The following is a 19,433-nucleotide window of genomic DNA, read 5'->3' on the forward strand; positions in this document are numbered from 1 at the left end:
CTTTCCTTTTCTCAAATCACAGAGGCACTGAAGAGAAACAAGTCTGTCAGTCAGAGATGGGGTCAGGAGGCAGAGGGCATGCTGGCTAGAGGCTAGCTACCCTCGCCTAGTTTAAGGATAGGCAGCCACCTTGGGGATGAGAAAGAGAACCACATCTGCAGCCAAACCTGCACCAGTGTGTCACCATGAACAAGCCGCTGGAAGAACATGTACTTGAAGTCTGGTTTTTAGTGTATATTAAACTGAATTTATTTACACAGTAACGTGAGGCCACAGAGTACACAGCAAAGTACCACAGCAAACCAAAGGGCGGCGCCACTGGTGACACAGGGGACCTGTTGTTGATTTATGCAACTGTAAAGTATGTCAGGAGCGGGGTGAAGCGCTGGCGGAAGAGAAACAAGATGTTCCAATACAGAGTGTGGGCAGCGCTATGGAGAACTAGAGGTTAGGTACGGACCGTCATGATTCAAATCACCGAGACGGGTGACATCTTGCTTCTGTGTCCTTCTCCCAACAAAACGCCCTCCACTATGAACAGAAAACCCAACCCAATGTGTTCACACACAGCACCCCCTAGAACTGGTGAGGGAATGGGAGTAAGCAAGGAACAATTTGAGTGGGCTTCCCAAAGCTGTGTGGTTTAATCTTTCAACAACACTACACTGAAGCCATAGGGCTGGCTCAACATTCAAGTTACCAAGAGTGCAGACACACACACTAGCCACAAGCCAACGGGCGAAGTGGATTTTCTGTACCACAACAATATTCGTAGTAAAATATATAACTCTGCAATTCTGCTGGGTTAAAAAAACAAAAACAAAACCCAACCTCTTTTGATTCCCTGAAACTTTCTTGATTTAAAAAACCATGGGAGGATGGGTGGGGAGCAGGAACAGACGGAGAGGCTCTGGAAGGGGGACGGTATTAAAGATGTTCTGAATGCAGACCCCTGTGGCCCATCTAGGTGGGCAACGTTTCCAGTGGCAGAGGTCTCGACTTGGAAACAGCTGCAGGGTGGTGTTTGACAGCTGTGTTAGCACCTTGGACAGTCTGGGTACTTATACACATTAGATGATGGTGTTCTGCCGACAGTCACCTTCGTAGGAAGGTTCATGAAATGGTGCAGTGTGTGAAGAAATTTCCCAAGAGCTCTTTAGACAAACCCTTTGAAAGCACCTTCTTTTTTTTTTTTTTTTTTTAAGAAAAAAAAAATCACCTCAAACCCAAGCTTTCAATATTACAGACAAGGTGTTCCCAGGCTTAAGGTCTGGGCAACAAGCTGGTTAAGAGTTCCTTCTTAGATGCCAGAGCATCTCGCTATGCTCTGGCTGCTCCCACCCCCCGCCCCATCATCACCTTCTTTTTCTCCTGATGTACAAAATGGACTGCTTGAAAATAATAGGGAGCTTTTTCGTTTGTTTGTTTGTTTGAGGATGGACTTAGTTGAATACCCTGAACGTGGAATGTGTTGCCAATTCCCTTCCTCTGGCATCTGCCACAGCTCAGCCCCATCATCTGAGAAGCAGGATGAAAAGGCTTGACTTCTTTGGTATAACCTGTCTAGGATCTTGCATTATGGCTCTTCTGCCTTCCCTTGGGGCACTGGTTTTGATTCACGGTGTCCCCACCTGTGCACGGCTGTGAGTGTGGGCGGATGGACTTCAGTGCACACTTCAGGGGTAGCACTTGTCTCAGTGCAGCACGCTGGGCCTTTGAGAACACGAGCTTCAGTGAGGTAAATCCAGTGATGCAGTTTTCTGGGCAGCCGTCCTGTTCACTTATCAGGCTGGATCAGAATCTCAATCCTTATCCACCAGCGAGGGGAACGACAAGCAGCCGGAGTTGGCCCAGGGAGCTGAGTCCCTCCTGCTCTGTTTCCAAGTGTGTGTCCGCTTTCTATCCCCAGAATTACTTGAAATATAATGAAGCCTCCAAACTCCATCCCAGTCTTTGAGACTAGCCTGTATCTTTTCAGATCACTCTGGGTATAAGCTCTGGGAAACTCCTGACTGCAGGTCACCAGCTAATGTCTGGTGATTTTCTAGTACTAGATAAATTAAACTTGGAAAGCTGAGTGTAAGCCTTCCATGATCTACTACTCGGTAGCTTCAAGATCTTCCATGGGACTTTGTGATAGCAGAGGCTTTACTCTTAGAACATCAACCTTCTTAGAGGTTTAGATGTCCATGTTCATGAAGACACACTGGGCTCGGAGGCAGAACGCACCTTACGATGGGAAGCTGCTCTGACTAGTTCTTGAGGATGTACTTCCTGGCCCTCAGCACCAGCAGGCTGGGAGCACGAGTGCACATTCCCCCATGACCTCATCCAGCCCATCTCTTGAGAGCAAATCCTGGAACCCATGGCCATCGCTGTCTCCAGTCTAGCTCAGCCTTGGGGTTGGGGATTTCCACCAATCCCATGTCATCTCTCACAGGTTTTGTTGCTCATTTGCTCATCTAACTGCTGTCCTTTATGGTGAACTTTTGCACACTATGTGGGTATACACATCCCCAGAGGGCTTTCCTCTGTGGCACAGGAGGCTGCCTCTCCGCAAAATAATTCTTCTTGCCATGGTTAGGTTACTATGCTAACAAGGCACTCTGAGAGACATTGACTCTTGCCTGCTCGAGCCACAGTGCTCTTTCTCTAACACCCACATGTGCTGAGAGATTGTTCATGTGGCTTAAGGAAAAGCTCCAATAGGGGCTTAGTTGTTCAAACTCTCGACATAATGGAAGAAGCTATGGCATAGACTTTACTAGAAAAGAAAAAATATCCAGTCTGTACAGATACTACTTGTGAAAACTTCAAGCGCTATACTAGTGATACTCCAAAACTCATAATATATGTATATATAAAATGTGTGTATGTGTCTGCAGAGGGTAGGGTTTCCTTCCAGTTGATGAATGCATTAAAATGGAAATATAAAGAATCTATGGTAAAGTTACATTGACTGAATTTCATTATTTTGAGAAATGCTCAGAGGACCACCTACCTGATGGACTCCTTACCTAGAAATACAGTTCTTGTCTCTGTTCCGACCTAACCTAGGACACCCTCTTCCCTCTCCATCACATTCTGCAGCCATCTCCCATTGACAAGTAACACAGCCACCTGTCTCTGGGAAGCCCGAGGCCCTTCTCTTGTTAGCTGGCTTTCATTTTTGCCCTTCACTAGTGTGGACACAAGAACAGTAAGAGACACGTGGAATGAAGAGTGCTCGGTTTACCAGTGCGGTGAGACGTGGTAGTGGAAGTGCGCATGCTTGTTCTACAGCAGCGTGAAAGAAGGCTGGATCCAAGATAATAGGGGAAAAAAAAGATACCTACAGACAGAACAAACAGAGGAACTAGGGAACATTCTGCATTAAATATGTAACCTCATTAAATAGTCAACATTCAGATTTACATGGGCAAGGCACCATGAGAGTGACATTGAGAAGGTATGTCTCAATTTGCAAACATTGTGGGAAGTGAAGGACTGTGCCAGCTGACGTGGTCAGTGGTCTTTATGCTGCCGGTTCAGTGCATAATTAGGCAGGGAATTATGTGCACACGGGCTATGAAAGATGAATCAAACCCCAGCCTGCTAGGCACAATACAGCCATGACTCATGGCTGCCCACTCCACAGTCATGCTATCCAGAAGAGACAAGACTCTCTGTGAGCCAACTGGCCCTCTTTCCTGGGAGTTCAGAGTGCTAGCCAGGAACACAAGGCCATCCTCCATATGCAACCTCACAAATATTATTCTCTTTAAAAATGCATAATAAAATACATTCTCCTTTTTCAATCCTCTTTGATAAGGGTGAATCACATGAAAGGCTGTTAAAAATGTTAAAAGTCTAGAAATTTCCAAGGCCACTAAGGTGCCACCCAAGTAATACTGCACAATCAGTCTTGGCTTTAAGATGACTCTGCGCTGGTGGATAAGGGCTCCCCAGGGATCCTCACTGGCAGGGTGCAGAGAACATGTCAACCCCACTACAGGTTGCTTCCCTGGAGGCCTGGCCTCTATCTCCAGCACGTGCATGCACACAGGCACCCATGTGTACACACTTACCATTCAAGTGACTCTTGGGATTTCGAGGTGGATGTAAACAGATACTCACAGTTTTGAAGAAAACAAGTGTATGAACATACACACACACACAGGTGGAAAGAATACTTGCTTCTTAGCGCAAGTATGTGCCAAGGGAAGAAAGGAAGGCTTCTGTAGTTCTCACTCAAGTCAAGTTGCAACATAAACACTGTAATATACAGATTAAAAATACATATAAAAATTGCACATAATTCATGGGGTAGTCCAAGTCCCATGGGAACAGCTCTCAACCATCCACTGCAGCCGCCAGCCTTCCTGTGAGCTGAGCTCCAGGTCCACTGCAAAGTCTTAGGAGTAATGTGCCACTCACTGTGGAAGGCAGTCTTTCTGGAAGAGGCTGACATTCTTAGGAGCAGGTCAGCCATCTTAGTGGCCTTTCCCTCCTCCCTTGCCTTCTGGCCATTCCAACAGCCGGCTCTGAGGTGCTTTCTAAGGTGATGTTAATGCTAAGTGGACAGCCATTTCATTCAGAGCTATTGTCTACAGCATTTGGCAGGGTAGTTAATACCGGCTGCTGATGGAAGGGAGGTGGCCAATTACTGCTTGTGGGGGAAACTGATGCAGGCACCACCAGCCCTGGCTGCCATGCTGATAGGCCTGATAGTAATCAAAGAACAGTCCTTGAAAGTCTGTTCCCTGAGGGCCCCTGGAGAATTGCACACACAAGGACATCATTTCCTCATGTCCTGCCAACAATTCATAAGCTCTGACCTGCGTTCCATCCTGCTGAGGCATTGGTGACATCACCTTCAGTCAGCTCTCTAACGGGCCACAAAAAGTGGATGATAAACCCAAACTTCAGCAGGCTGGGACAGAGTTAAGGTGAAGGACAGCCAAGCAGTGGCAGTGGGGTTGTGGCTGTCAGCTTGCTCTCTGAGCAGGGTGCACATTTAGTAAGAACAAAAATGGAAATGGACGACCCATGATCCAACAGACGGAAATCTCTCCTTTCCCTGGACGCCAGGACAAAGGCTACGTCCCCAGTGACTAAAACTGAGCCGAGAAGCAATGGCACGCCCTCCTGGGGAAGAAGCAGTTATTGATATGGTAGAGGAGGAGGAAGCGGCTGGGAGGGCGTTACTGGATGACAGTTGAGGTTGGTGACATGTGTGCTGCTAGCTAATAAAGATAGGTGAGCTTCCGAGTTAGGGAGGAGGTGGACACAGCTTACTGAGCTCACTCCGCTGGAGCTGGTCCTTCTTGGATGTGCATTTCATTTTTGACCCCGTATCTGTGGGACCAGGTGATAAATGTTCCAAGGAAGGCGACTGCACAGTTGAATTTCTGTACAGTAAGGAGACACTCGGCTTCTCACCGTGTAAAGCTGTGGGTGACCTTGCTGAATGGCCCCCTCTGCTTGTGGACAAGGACAGCAGCGGGCTAGCCTTCTGTCCTTTCCTTGAATTCTGAGTGAGTACTAGGACAGGGACATGAGGGCAACATGAAGAAGGTGGAAATATTTAGTAGTAGGAACAATGTCCAGGCCACATTAACGGTGTTGCAGGATTTTTACAATATGACTCAGGGAGTCTGTAGTGGCAAAAGCCAGATACTGAGCACAAAGCCAATCCTCGAGGCTGATGCCCCCCTCTCTGTCCAGGGACTTCTCAGCAAACTTGATCATCAGCAGTGTTCGCTTGATGTCCAGCCAGTTTTGTAGCAGAGCATTCTTCTGTACCAGGGTTGTAGAGGTGGTGAAGGTCTGGAAGAGATCTTCACGGGGGCCCCAGAGCAGACACTGGAGGATGCCTTTGGCGTCAGAAATGAGGATCCGCTCAGAAGGGTTGGGATTTAGGAGGCAGCTAGCGAGCTGCTGCAGGCCCCAAGAATAAGGGGAGCGGAGAGGGATTCGAGGCAGATCTGTGCGTGTATACTCCTTCTCCTTCAGCTCTGGGTTCTCATCAAAAGGGTTGGGCAGGTGCAGCATCTCATAGATGAGGATGCCTGTCTGGAATTCATCACACTTTTTATACTGGGTGGCTGTGATGATCTCTGGGGCAAGGCGGGACTGGTCTCGGAGGATCTGGGGATCCACCAGATGGCTCTTCTGCTTGGCCTGAGAGAAGTTGCTCACGATGAGCCTTGTGGGACAAGCTGAGGTGGGGCAAGGATCTGCAGGTAAAGGGCCCTGGGCACCTGCCCCAGGCTGGTGCTGGACAAGCAACAAGTTCTCCAGGCGCAGATCACAGTGAGTGACATGGTAGGGCTTGAGATGCTCGAGGCCAGAGCACAGCTGTAAGAGCAGCAGACACACTTGCCTCTCATACAAGTCAGGGCTTTTCCCATGGTGGGCCAAAGAGTCTCGCACAAAGTCAGCCACAGTGAGATGGGGAACCTCTCTGGTGATGACTACAACGTGGCTTCTCTGCTTCCTGTTCGTGACTCGGTGGCTCTCTTTCTGGGAGGACTCTGTTTCAGAGCAGGGCTGGGGATTTTCCCCAGCAGTTTCTGCTTTCACCTCTTCCTCACTGTTTTCAGTTTCATCCTCTGCCTTTTCAGGAGCATCAGGATCCTCCCAGGGAAGCAGACGATTAGGGACTTCAGCAAGGAAATGGCCACAATCCTGCTGGATGTTAAAATGCACAGGCAGACTCTGCCGGACAGCCAAGCTATGGTAATACTGCTGAGACTCCTGAGCCTTGCTCTTACAGATCTGAAAGAGAGCAAGAAACACTTAGACTTAGACTCAGGATGTGCGAGGGGGACTGACTGGAAGGTGACTCAGTAGGAGTAAACAGTCACATAGCGAAGTCTTCAGAAGAGTCTTGGCAGCCAGCCCTACGCTGAGTGACCACTGCTGGTAGCGGCCATTTCTCATGGAGCCCTACATTCCAGGTCGGGCTCAGTGCTTTGTGTGTTCCACCGCAAGTTTTCACATGAGCCCTTTAAAACAGACTGAGGGTTTCAACAAACGGTGCTGGGAAATTGTATGTACACATGCAGAAGAGTGAAACGACCCCTAAGTTCTCACCAGTTACAAATCAACTGAAGATGAATTAAAGACTTAACCTCAAGACCAGCAGGAAAGCAGGGAAAAGGCTAAAGGATGTTAAAATGGGGAAAAAAGATGTGCACAAGACTCCAAAGGAATAGGCAACAAAAGCGTAAGTAGACAAATGAGATTACATCAAACTAAAACACTTCTGTACCACAAAGTCAATAGTCAACAGACTGAAGACATAACAATGAGATATATTTGAAACTACACATCTGATAAAAGGCCAATATTTAGAACATATAAGAAATTCAAAATAAAAAACAATACCAACCAACCAACAAACCTAACAATAACAAAAATTACTAAAACTCAAATAATCCAATTAAAAATAATTAGCATAAGACATACAGTGGGATGGACAGAAGGACGGACACACACACACACACACACACACACACACACACACACACACACACACACACGACTATAAGGAAAGGTAAATCAAAACCATGTCACCTTGCTTCCATTAGAATGGCTGTTACTGGGGCTGGAGAGACAGCTCACCAGCAGCAGAACTAACTGCTCTTGCAGAGGACCAGAGTTCAGTTCCCAGCACCCGCGCCATAAAGATCACAACCACCTATGACTCCAGCTCCAAGACGACCAGATGCTTCTGGGCTCTGAGGGTACTTGCACTCATGTGTACACACTTCACCTCCCACATATACGTAATTAAAAAGTAGCAAAAATAAATTATAGAAAAAAAAGAGCTGTTACAAAAAGAAAAGTGTGGTGAGAGTATGCAGAAAAGGAACCTCATGCACACTGGTGGTGGGAATACAAGGGAGCACCGTCACTGTGGAAGACAACAGAGCATAGCCTCAAATAATGAAAAACAGAGCCACCGTGTGACCTCAGGAAATGGAAATAGTACTGTTGGAGGAACATCTGCATCCAGTGGTCATCACTGATAGGCAAGAAATGGAAATTATATTAATTGCTGACTGATAAATAAAATATGGTACATATACATAAAAAATAACAACATACTGTCATTTGTGATGACAGACATAGAAGTAGAAGTCATTTGCTAAGTAAAATGAACCAGGCTCATATAAACCACAGTATGATTTTGGTCAGATGTGGCTCCTAAAGAATGGTCTCGAAGCTGGGAGTGAAACAGTGGCCGTCAGAGGCTGGGAAGAAGAGTGGGGAAGGCTGGGCGACAGATATAAACAGGTTGGAGGCACGGATTCAGATGTCTTGTACAGTATGGTGATTATAGATAATACACAATTTAATTTCAAAAAAGCCAGAAGGAAGAATTTTGAATGCTTCTACCACCAAGAAACTCTGCATGTCCAGTTGATGTTTTTCTGGAAAGGAAAGGGTGAGGTCCAGATACATGTTCATAGTTTTCAGAGCTGAGTGTGCTGTAGTGCCAAAGCTTATTCCACTCTACCCTTCACCTAGCCAGAAGACAACCACAAACAGCAAAATCAATTTCCACTTACTTCCTGTAGAAATTTCTAGCCTGGCTCTTCCTCCCCCTCCCCGTCCCTGTAATTCCAACATCAGGCAGTAAGACCTTCTGGAAGAAATTCTATGAAGTAGGCATGACTCAAGAAAGAGGCTCTGATCTCCAAGGGCTATAAAAGCATAACCAAATGGAATCATCCCACGGGTGGGTCTGGAGAGGCTGACAGTGGAGCTGCAGTCTACTGCTGGTTCACAGACCACAACAGGCTAGGGTCAGGTGTCACAGACTCCCAGCAGCATGTGTGCTCTTGGTAGTACGCATGCTGCCTGTTTGTTACAGTGATATGAAAAAAAAAAAAGCAAGTTTAAAAACTGTATTTTATCCATTTTACTTAAAAAGAAAACTGCAAATCTCTTAGGAGATACAGATGGCTGCCCTGTTTGGAGAAGCAGCATGCAATGATTTCTATTCATATAGATATATTAAAAAGAAAAAAAGGGCAAGGGAGTCTCCAGGGAGAACAGTATCTCCTTCTCATTGCCTATGCTTATTACAATTAGAGACTTGATATCACTGGCCCATGCCATGGAAGTAAGTCCATATATACCTACTGAGACATCCAAAACCAAGGTCTTTCAAGTCTTCTACCACATACTTACCTAATCAGTTTGAAAAGTGCTTTATATTTATTTTTAAAGCAAACTTCTGGTCTTGAAATAGATGTCCTCAGGCAGAGGTCAAGTTCAGACATCTATCTTTGTGAAAACATTATCTTTGGAAAGCTCTCAGTCTTGAGCACAGGCAGTGTAATACATCCTATAGGCTCATCAATCACACCAATTCCTTCTATAATGCACCGATGGCAATACTTCATGTTTATGTGTCACCAAGTATTTAAAATCCTATACTAGCCATAATTTAGTTGTGTGTGTGTGTGGGGGGGGGTTAGATCTGGTACACGGTACCATTAAACTCATTGGCAGTTTATAATTTGCTCAATATTATATTGCCTGCTAAAATGGAGATTCCAGGGTCCCAATTCCTCAGTCTTTGAAAAGTCTATCAAATATTATTGAGCTTGGTTGAATGAAACTGAAAATTAAACTCAGTTGTCATGTTACAGAAAGGACACTCCAAGGACTTAGGCATGGGATTTTAGCCTTGTCAATAGCTAAGTATCCTTGGGCATGTTCATTCAATTCCTCTGGGTCTCAGATTGCCTAACAAAGCAAACACCATACAGAATATGGAAACCTTACCTCACAGGCGGCAGGAGAGATTAAATGGAATCAAGTATATCAAGGAAATCTACACATGACTAAGACACACAAATGTAATGCTGCTAACCAATCAGACCACTTGGAAATGTTAGGAAGGAGGCAATCTTACAGAATCTTCATATTTTTTTCAAACAGAACAAAGCAAAAAAATATATATAGTTTGTATGTGTGGGAGTGTTCCCGTTTTCCCTCCTTGCCGGCCCCCCACTCTCTCCTTCAAGTTCCGAGAGCTACCTGCCACAGCGGTGGCGCTCCCTGACTGCTGGTCTGAGGAGGACAGCTAATGAATGACTGGGAAAGGGTCTCCTGGTTTTGGTTTTTTGAGATAGTGTCCTATGAAGAGTCCGGACTGGCCAGGAACTCACTATGGAGTCCAGGCTAGTCTCAAACTTGAAGTAATCCTCCCGCCTCAGATTCCCAAGTATGGCTACGAGCCATGCCCAGCTAAGGTCACCACCATTTATGCCAAGGTCAGCATTATGTTCCTGTCTAAGGAAGCCAACCTACTTGGTTAAGTTTTTACTCTTTCCTATGCCAAGTTACACTGGAAATCCCCTCATCATCTGGTGGTTCAGTGTCAGGAGTAGAGGAGATGGCCTAAATGTGATATGGTAATTTCCTCTGCATGTACACACAGAGGTAGTCGGACATATTTATATAAAGTCTTCCTAAGTTTTGGAAGTAGATAAGAACATGGGTTCTACAACTAGAATTTATGTTTAGCTTCAAAGATCAACTTGAGATAAAAGATCAGAGTGACTTATAAAGAAGAAGTGATAAATTGTTCCACTACTTTGGATGCTTGGGAGGAAAATGGTCTGCCCAGAGAGCAACCTGAGCAAGCAGCACTTCCTTATCTGTGCATTTACACAGACAGGCTGGAGAATAATGGGTCAATCTAGTTTAAGGGCAAATGAAAATGAGAGAAGAATGGAGTGTAAAAGAGAGGGAAGGTACTGGACTTTTAATAGGTTTATAACCATGAAGCCAGTTACAACCCAACATGGACTTATGGAGATTTCCATAATAGGATTTCACATGATAGGTAGCTCATAAATCTTTATTATGGAGGCTGCAATGATGTTAATTTAGGCAGGAATATAATATTTTCTATGTACTACGTAGTAGTCATTTTTCAAATATTAATAACTTGACTCCTTTAGATTAAAAAAAAAACCTCAAAATGGTCTGACTTCAGATGATAAATTTCTAGTTCAGAAGTTATTTGGAGAACAAACTATTCTTTCCAGAATAAATGGACGAAGGTCTTACTGCCAGTGGTTTGGTTTGTTTGTTTTTAAATTCCTTTACCCAGTATTTTCTCTACTCAGTATCAAAGTAAACCTTTCAGTTTCTCATTTTCATTTATTTCTTTTGAGCAGAATTCACATTCTTTCCTTATCAGTGGTAGATGGCCCCAGTAGGAACATCTGAAGAGAGAGTGTTCAGAACTATTCCCACACTCTGAAACAAAAACACAGCAGAATGAGGATGCTATCCTATCTTCAGGAAAAGTTCACATTCCCAACAAGAGAAAACTGTATGGGAAAGCAAACTTAAAATGCTGCCAATTTGGGCAGATTCTGTGCTTGTCTACATTTTCTGTAATGGAAGAAAAACTGAGTGGCTGCACCCCAGGGACACTAGAGGGAGCTGCAATATCAACATCCAGGCACCTCTGCACACTGCAGCAGAACACAATCCAGCTGCTGAAGGGTGGCTCATGTGGAAACATAGACCATGGTCTGTCTGCCTGCCTGCCTGCTGTTGATTCGTCATTCATGTAAAGGGAGCCCTTGATGAGAAGAGCACCAGCAGGCCAGGAGCCCATCCCGGGCACGGGGGCTTCATGCTCATCAGCTCACAGGGCATGCCTGCTTGAGGCACTCTCCAGAGAGGTCAGGGGAACACCAAAAAAGAACAGCTAGCTGGTCCGTACACGACCCTTGAACGCAGCATGAATAATGTACTGGTGTGAAAATTGGGGCTTGAAGGGAAAGTGCGTACATGTTTGAGCTGATAAAATACACAGAGGAGGAGAACTATCTGATTGCTATTAACTAAGTAGGCCAACAAGTCTGATGATTCTACAGCATTTGTCATCGCAGCATCCTGAAGCAATCTGACAACGTTTCCAAACACAGGGGTGGGGACACTTTAACCATTGACAAGTTATCTGCTGGGAAATGGAAAAACAAAACACAAAACCGGGGTCGGGGTCAAATTATCTTCTCTCAAGAGTTTCCTAGACCTGGGTCAAACACACAACAATTACACAGCCTGGTCTCAGCAGGAAACCTGAGCTGGACAATGGTTCCTCACACACAATCTGAAAAGATTCCAAACATCCATTTCAGTTCAGGGGCTCATTTTATGTGTTGCTCATGGCAACTGCTCTGCATACCTTTGAGGCAAATTTGTCATTATAAAGCATTTATGTTTGTAATAAGAATGTCAACCTAGACAGCTAACTTTTATAAAGTAGACTGTGGGGGGCTGTGACTGCACAGCCACATTATAAGCAGCCGGGGAGGAAAAGACAGCACGTGTCTATCATTACTGACCCTTCTAGAATGCCCTCACTGTCTGGGACCTGTAAAGAAGACCTACATCTTGCTGCCCCTTTGGTGACAGATACTCAAGTTAAGGAAAGAGCAGAGTCAGGGGTAGGGGTGGCATGAGTATGATGGAGCTGGTCACTATTATCTCTGGACTCTTTGTCCCAAAGGTTTTTTGAACTGCTAGTTTTCAGCAACCACCTTGCATATGCCGCTGATCTCACACCTGCATTGTGACCCACATTTATCTCTCGGAATCTTACACTGTCAACACCGGCTGAATAATTTGTGTTGCCTTATCCCATGAATTCCCAATATCCGGCACAACCAAGCCTCGCTCTCTGGTCTTTGTTCCTGGTGAATGGCTCTACTATCTGGCTCAGCATCAAGTTCACTCTGGATTTCTCTGCTACCTTAACTCCCTATGTCCAAATGATTTACAACTCCTATTGATTTTGTTCCTAAATATCCTTTAAATTATCCTTTCTTCATCCCTATTGTTACCATTACCACCTTCCTGGACTACTACAAAGGCTTTCCAATGGGGCTCCTAGCTTCTCCTATGGATTCCTTTAAAAATCACTTTCACAGCCGGCAGCGGCGGCGGTGGCACACGCCTTTAATCCCAGCACTAGGGAGGCAGAGTCAGGTGGATCTCTGTAAGTTCGAGGCCAGCCTGGTCTACAGAGCGAGTTCCAGGACAGGCACCAAAATGACACAGAAAAACCCTGTCTCGAAAAAAAAAAATCACCTTCACAGGGAGCAGAGCCATCTTTAAAAAATATCTGATATCACCCGCCTATTTAGATACCTTAGTAGTCTCTTTCCAACTGTATTTCCTACCTCTTTTCCACTGTGTTCTTACCATGCTGCTCTGTTTATAGCCAGTCTCCCATTCCTGCAGTACTTTCCATCCGAGGCCCCACTTTCATTCCTCAGGTGTCAAAGGGATTCCTACTTTTTCTTTCAAAGTCTTTCTCAGGTGGTACTTCTGATAGAGAGAAGGAGCTAAACACTCTAAACCTCTCCTGCATCTGAACATCTCTCTTATTAGAGTTAGCTCATTTTTTGGTGTACTTTAAGAACAGACACTTGTATCTCAGGGCCTAGCAGAGAACAAGGCACATAGTACATGTTCAATTTACCTCTACACAATACCAAGAAAAAGCTACACTGAATCCAGTATGGTTTTAAGGCTTATTTGTTCAGAGCAGCTGGAGTACGTGAAGAGCTTTTAGGAAACTGACGGAAGTTGGCAAAGTAATGGAGAAGGGACCATAGCAGACAGACTTAAGTAATCAACACTCATGAATGACCAGACTACACAAGCCAGTAAAACTGAATCAATATGAGCTGTCTGCTGAGTCGAGTCTGTTCCGGAGGCTCGCTGACTTTGTCCTGAACAAAACTACACAAAACGACAAGGCTCCTTCATCATTCGACTCAATTTTCTATTCTTTTTCCCAAAGAAAGTAATAATTACAAAAGGCAGGGCTCTTCCCAAAATAGCCTACATTAGCTTTTACTTTTCCATTATGGGCCCAGTGTGCCTTCAGCCTACTTCCACTTTATCAGCAGGGAATCTCATTTCCTTCTCGTGCTATGCGTTTAACAGTGCCTCAGTGAGCCTTAAGTGAGATGGATATTGTAGGGAATAAATTGTAGCGGGACAAAACTGAGAAACACTGAAGATCACACACATTATTCTATCTGTGCTATTCTGCTGCAGTACATAAAAGTACAACTGCATATGGGAATGTGTAGAATGAAAACCTCCAGTTCTAAATTGATACCAGTATTTGATACTGTAAGTATATAGGTCAATTACTGCTTGACATTAACTCCTTGACCAGCTGAGGAGTATCCTTTACTTCTGGCTACAGAGGTAAGACCCACCCCTCACCATGACCCCTATAGACAGTTGTGTTACAACAACATTCAAAACTGAGGAAATGTTTAATATATGAAATGCTGTCTGGGTCCAAAGTACTAAGACTCCATACTGTAGAAATCTGCTATGAGACTTGTCAGGCTGGCCAGGTATTTTAATGCTTAAATTACTACAAAAATGTTCACATGGCTAAGAAACTCATTCGGAACCTAGAGGAGATATTTGAGAAGGTAACTGTAAGGCTTCACCATTTGATTTGTAACTTAGAGTTTAGGACCTAGATTAGGAATTCAACTAATGTGAAGCCTAACTTGTAATTCCCACTATGTTCTCTCACCTCATTAATATTAAAGCTCTGACTTTTTTCATAGTAGGTCATTTATTTTGGCTCCAAGTTCATACAAGCCCAAACCTCTTCTTTCTAAGCAAGTTCCCAGCTGAGCCTCTGACACTTCTATACGCACAGAGCCATGAAATGAAGTGGACACTAACCTAGACTGGCTGTGTATGTGTAGCTGGCCACCGATCACCCACTTCCTGTAATGTTTTAATGCTGGACATACTTGTGTTGAATTATGAAAGTGGGGATGGTTTCACATCTAGATTTTCTCTTACTACTAAGCTAGTAATTAACTGCCTGTGCAGATAGTATGAACTCCTTGTAAATTCCTACTGATAACAGCTATTCCCCTTAATGCTTTTTCATTTAGTGTCTTGCTTTCTCAGCATCTACCCAAATAAGACAAATTGGGATTTGAGTAAAAAGTGCAATAAAAAGCGCTGGTCTCCACAATTCACCTCAACTTTATTAGAAGCTTTTAACAAGGCTGTGGTGTAGGCTGAAAAGCAAGTAGGTCTGCTGGCGAAACAGGGAAGTCCCCTGTCTCCTGAGCTTTGTATGGTCTAGCCTTGAGAACAAAGACCTGCACTATCAAAAGAAAAGACAGCCATCATCTTAACTGTGGACTGCTTGGGGAAACAGTCAGAAAGGCAGTTGTATTTTTACACATGTAAGACACTGAGCCTTTAAGGCAACTTCATCCAAATTTAACATACAGTCTTTCACGGCAGCATTTGTTCAAAGATTATCTCATGAGATAAATGAGAGAGAGAGAAAAAAAAAAACCTTAGTGAGACCAAGCAATAATCTACCAGGTATCTAGGCAAAAGGCATTACATGGAGAGCTAGCTAACCGACTCCAGCATAAGAGGAAAGGTCTGCTGAGGAGTCAGGAGTCAGTCTGCCATGAAGCTGGTGTTTCTGCAAAACTGGCCATCCCCTCTGGCCTCGGTTTCCTTTAGTAAAGGATGATAAAGGCCTTGTGAACTGACTTTAGTTTACTAGGATGTTTCGTTACAGCTACTGTGATTCTTTGAGAGACAAAGAAGGCAATGGAGATCTTTACTTGGATAGCAGGAAGATTTAGTTCAAGTTTAATTGTATGGTTACTTTTATTTAGAGACTAGGGAAGTGAGGGGCTGGAGTCTAGCCAAAGTGTAGCTCACCCAGACAATTTGGTCTGCTGGGTGGTAGTCTGTCAAGATGAGAGAATAAGAGAAAACATGGATGAGTGAGAAATGGGAGCTGAAGGTAACTGATTGTGTGGGAATCGATTTTGCTTTTCCTTTACTAAGACACCTAGGTAAAAGTTGACTATATTCACTATCTCCCCATTTCTTACCCTGCTAGAGTGCTGTGTTGGTATCCATCCCCCTCACTACTCATTTTCTTCTATTTTTTACAGTTTAACTTTTTATTGATTCTTTGTGGATTTCACATTGTGCATCTCGATCCTATGTGAGCTAGCTGGGACAGTATTGTCCCATCTGCCCTCTACCCTTACAACCTCCCCTCCCTGAGGATAAAAAAGACAAAATTGAAAAGAAAAGACAAAGCAAAGAAAAATTTCATTGTGGGAGCTGTAGTGTGATGCAGTGAGTCACACAGTCCTTTAGTCCAGATATTGTTACTTGCAAGTGTCCATTGCATTGAGTCATTGGTCTGGTTTGAGGTCTCTGGTTTTTGCTACATCACTAATACTGGGCCCTCACTGGGACTCCTCCTTGATATCCTGTTGTTATCCTGTGTCATGGAGATCCTGTAACTTTGGGCCTGCAGGACCCCTTCATGTGCTCCAGCAGATCACAGATGGGGTGGATGATGGGATGGGCCAACTTATAGCCTTGGTTCTGGGTCTGGGTGGTTGCTGTGTTGGTCAACCCGCCAGCTCTCCTTCATCCTCAATGTCCGGGTGAGCTCTCCAATACTGTCCCAGCTAGCTCACCCTATGTAGTAAGCAGCAAGGGGTGGGGCCAAGTCTCCTGCTCTCATGTCCTTGGGGTAGGCTTGCCCACACCTTCACCATCAGGGCCAGCTCTACGGTGTTGCCTAGTCGAGGTGTAGGGGCCACTCTGCCTAGTGCTGCAGCTGGTGAGGGGCAGGGCCAGCTCTCTTGCTCTAGTGACCTCAGGGACAGCTCTCCTATCTACCACAGGCCTCCAGGTGCATGGGGAGGAGGGGTTCTCAATCTTGCCCACACCACCATATGGTAGGTGAGGGGCAGGACTCAGTCTCTCACATTCATGTTCTCTCACGACCTCAGGGCAAGCTCACCTGTGCTCTCACCAGCAGGGTTGGCACTATTATGGTGCCCTGGTGAGGAGCAGTGCCTGCTCTCTCGAATGCTGTAGGCAGTGAGGGGACGGGGCAAGCAGGGCCTTCTCTCCCCTGCCCACACTGTCATTGCATTTTCTTGAGGCTCACCAGAGACTGAACTCTTGTCTTGAAATAGGCTTGAGCTCTCGGCCTGTGGGACTTTGCCTTTGGTGACTACTGTTCTAACTGTTCCTGCTTTCAGTCACTTCTATGTGTATGCCTTTTTTTCACATTGCACTCTTCCACTAACAAACTCATACATCTCATTTAGTCTGAACTAAATCAAGATTCTGGGAGCTGAGTAACCCATCTTTCCAGGCTTTACATTTCCCATGAGTCCCAAGCTCCTGTGTTCAGCTGGCTGTTGAGCCTCTCTAACTTGGCTGCCATTTGCATGTTTCAGAGACACCTCATCTTTCTGATTCCTATTTCATTTAATGGCACTGCTATCCTTTTGGGGTTGTCCTGCCTAGCAATTTATGACTGCTGCCTTCACCTTACATCGAGCACTAACTATACACGGCTCACACCTTCATCAATCTGAACCACGCCCCTTCTTCCTCTCTGTCCTACTGCAGCACAGGTGGACTCTCCATTACTTGAACTGTTGCAAATACACAATAATGACCTCCCTGCTTTCAGTCTTTTGGGTCTCTCCCACTATGATTTTCTTCTAAAATCATTAATTCTGAATTAACCCCTTTGTTTGAACCTTCACTATAATCTGTCTTATTTAAGAGTTATTATGTTTTGTCATCTCTGCTGTATTATAAGCTCTAGGAGGGCAAGGTTTTTGTCTTGTGCATATGCGTTGCTGTAAATCTACAGACTATCCCAATGTTTTATATTGTTTTTTGAAATGTCATGGAATATTTTATCAAATGCCCATTATATTATATATTATACTAGGTTCTAAGCATATAAGAATTAAAAAGCCATGGTCCTTGTAGTAGATGTAAAAAGTAATGGCGGGTAAGAGACACATGAATGTTTCTATATTGTATAATGGAATTATTGCTTATTTGTACAACTGAGCATTATAATATTACGTGCATATTAAGTCCTGTAGTTTCTTTCTTAAGACAGAGTCTAGTTGTAGAGTCTAGGCTGGCCCGAAACCCAAGATCTCCTGCTTCAGCTTCCCAGGTGTGGGACTACACGGATCTGCCACCATGTCCTGCAGACATTCTGTAACCCTTTTCTCTTACAATGGCTTTATTATGGTTTGACTGTGACATATCCCCACGGGCTCATGTATTCAAACATGGGGCCCTCAGCTACTGGAACTTTTCGGGGAGCTGAGGGAATTTTAGGAGATGGGGCCTCAGTGGAAGAAGTGGGTCACTGTGGGGCAGACATTGAGGGTTTATAGTCCAGCCCTGCTTCTGGCTCTAGTGGCTCTCTGTCTGCTAATCTAACAAGATAGGGGCAAGCAGCCTCATAATTCCTGCTCCCACTGCTGCAAGGCACTACTGTTGCTGTGCCTTCCCACCATGATGGGCTGGCACGTCCTCAAACTGTGAGCGAAAACAGTCCCTCTCCCGTTAAGTTCCTTCTGGTGAGGGAGTTATTTATAACAATGGAAAACAGTAACTGATTTAAAAAAACAGAAGTAGAGTAGTTGCTGTGAGGAACCTGACCAGATACCTCCTAGTCCTTTGGAAAAGGTCTGGGAGGAATGTGGAACTTTGGAGCTGCAGGCTAGAGAAATCCAGGATTCTTTCTGTAAGCGGAGGTCAATGGGTGAGGCTGGTATACAGTTTAGTGGGTCAGTCTGATTGAGAGTTCAGGAGACCAGAATGGCAATAGAAATATGGCCAGGCTCATGAAGTTTCAGAGGGGAGCAAGGGTTCTATGGAGATGCCATTTATGTTACATGCTGGCAAAGAATCCGGTTATATTCTGCCTATGTCCCAAAAAATTGGAGTGAGGATGAACCATAATGAAGCCACTTTGACTGGAAATTTCAAGACTGCAAAGCATATGGGCTGTGACATGGTATATTGGTCACCGGCTGAAAATGGTTACAGCTGCGGAAAGAGAAGGTAAGAAGGCCGGGAAGAGAGCAGCTCTCACTGCTAAGGAGAGGAACATGGAGAAACTCAGCATTCTACACTGGCTGGTGCTGTTTGGGAAGCTGCAGAACTTTTAGCATGTGGGCCTCAATGGAGGAAGTGGGTTACTAAGGGGTGGGCCTTGAGGGTAATGTTCCAGTCCTGATTCTAGTCCCAGTCTCTCTCTGTTTGCTGGGCCAATGACATTTGAGCAAGTGGCATCATATTTCTGCCACCACAGCCACAAGCTGCCCCAGCCATAATGTCTTCCCTTCGTGATAGACTGAAATCTCAGACAATGAGTCAAAATAAGTCCTCCCCATCTTAAGCTTAATGTGCTTCTTGTTATATACTTGGCTACAGTGACAAGGGAAGCAATAATATAAGATTTAAGAATAAATTATTGCTGGGCGTGGTGGCAAATGTCTTTAATCCCAGTACTTGGGAGGCAGAGGTAGGCTTCTCTATGA

At 44.9% G+C, this 19,433-nt stretch overlaps 1 protein-coding gene across 4 annotated transcripts in view; it reads right to left on the reverse strand.

Moving 5' to 3' along the window:
• Positions 1-221: 221 nt before the first annotated feature.
• The window catches only part of Peak1 (pseudopodium enriched atypical kinase 1), a 231,033-nt gene continuing 211,821 nt past the window's right edge, over positions 222-19,433 (reverse strand). For 3 of the 4 annotated variants that reach the window (XM_052761162.1, XM_052761172.1, XM_052761183.1), the window contains one exon: positions 222-6,759. In XM_052761162.1, the coding sequence (XP_052617122.1) occupies positions 5,596-6,759 (1,164 nt within the window). In that variant the 3' untranslated portion in view covers positions 222-5,595. The remainder of the gene's footprint in view (positions 6,760-19,433) is intronic. The other variant, XR_008222927.1, reaches the window with a different exon arrangement.

This window comes from Peromyscus californicus, unplaced genomic scaffold (genome assembly GCF_007827085.1).
Source record: "Peromyscus californicus insignis strain IS unplaced genomic scaffold, ASM782708v3 Scaffold_11__1_contigs__length_118956290, whole genome shotgun sequence".
Taxonomy (NCBI): Eukaryota; Metazoa; Chordata; class Mammalia; order Rodentia; family Cricetidae; genus Peromyscus; species Peromyscus californicus.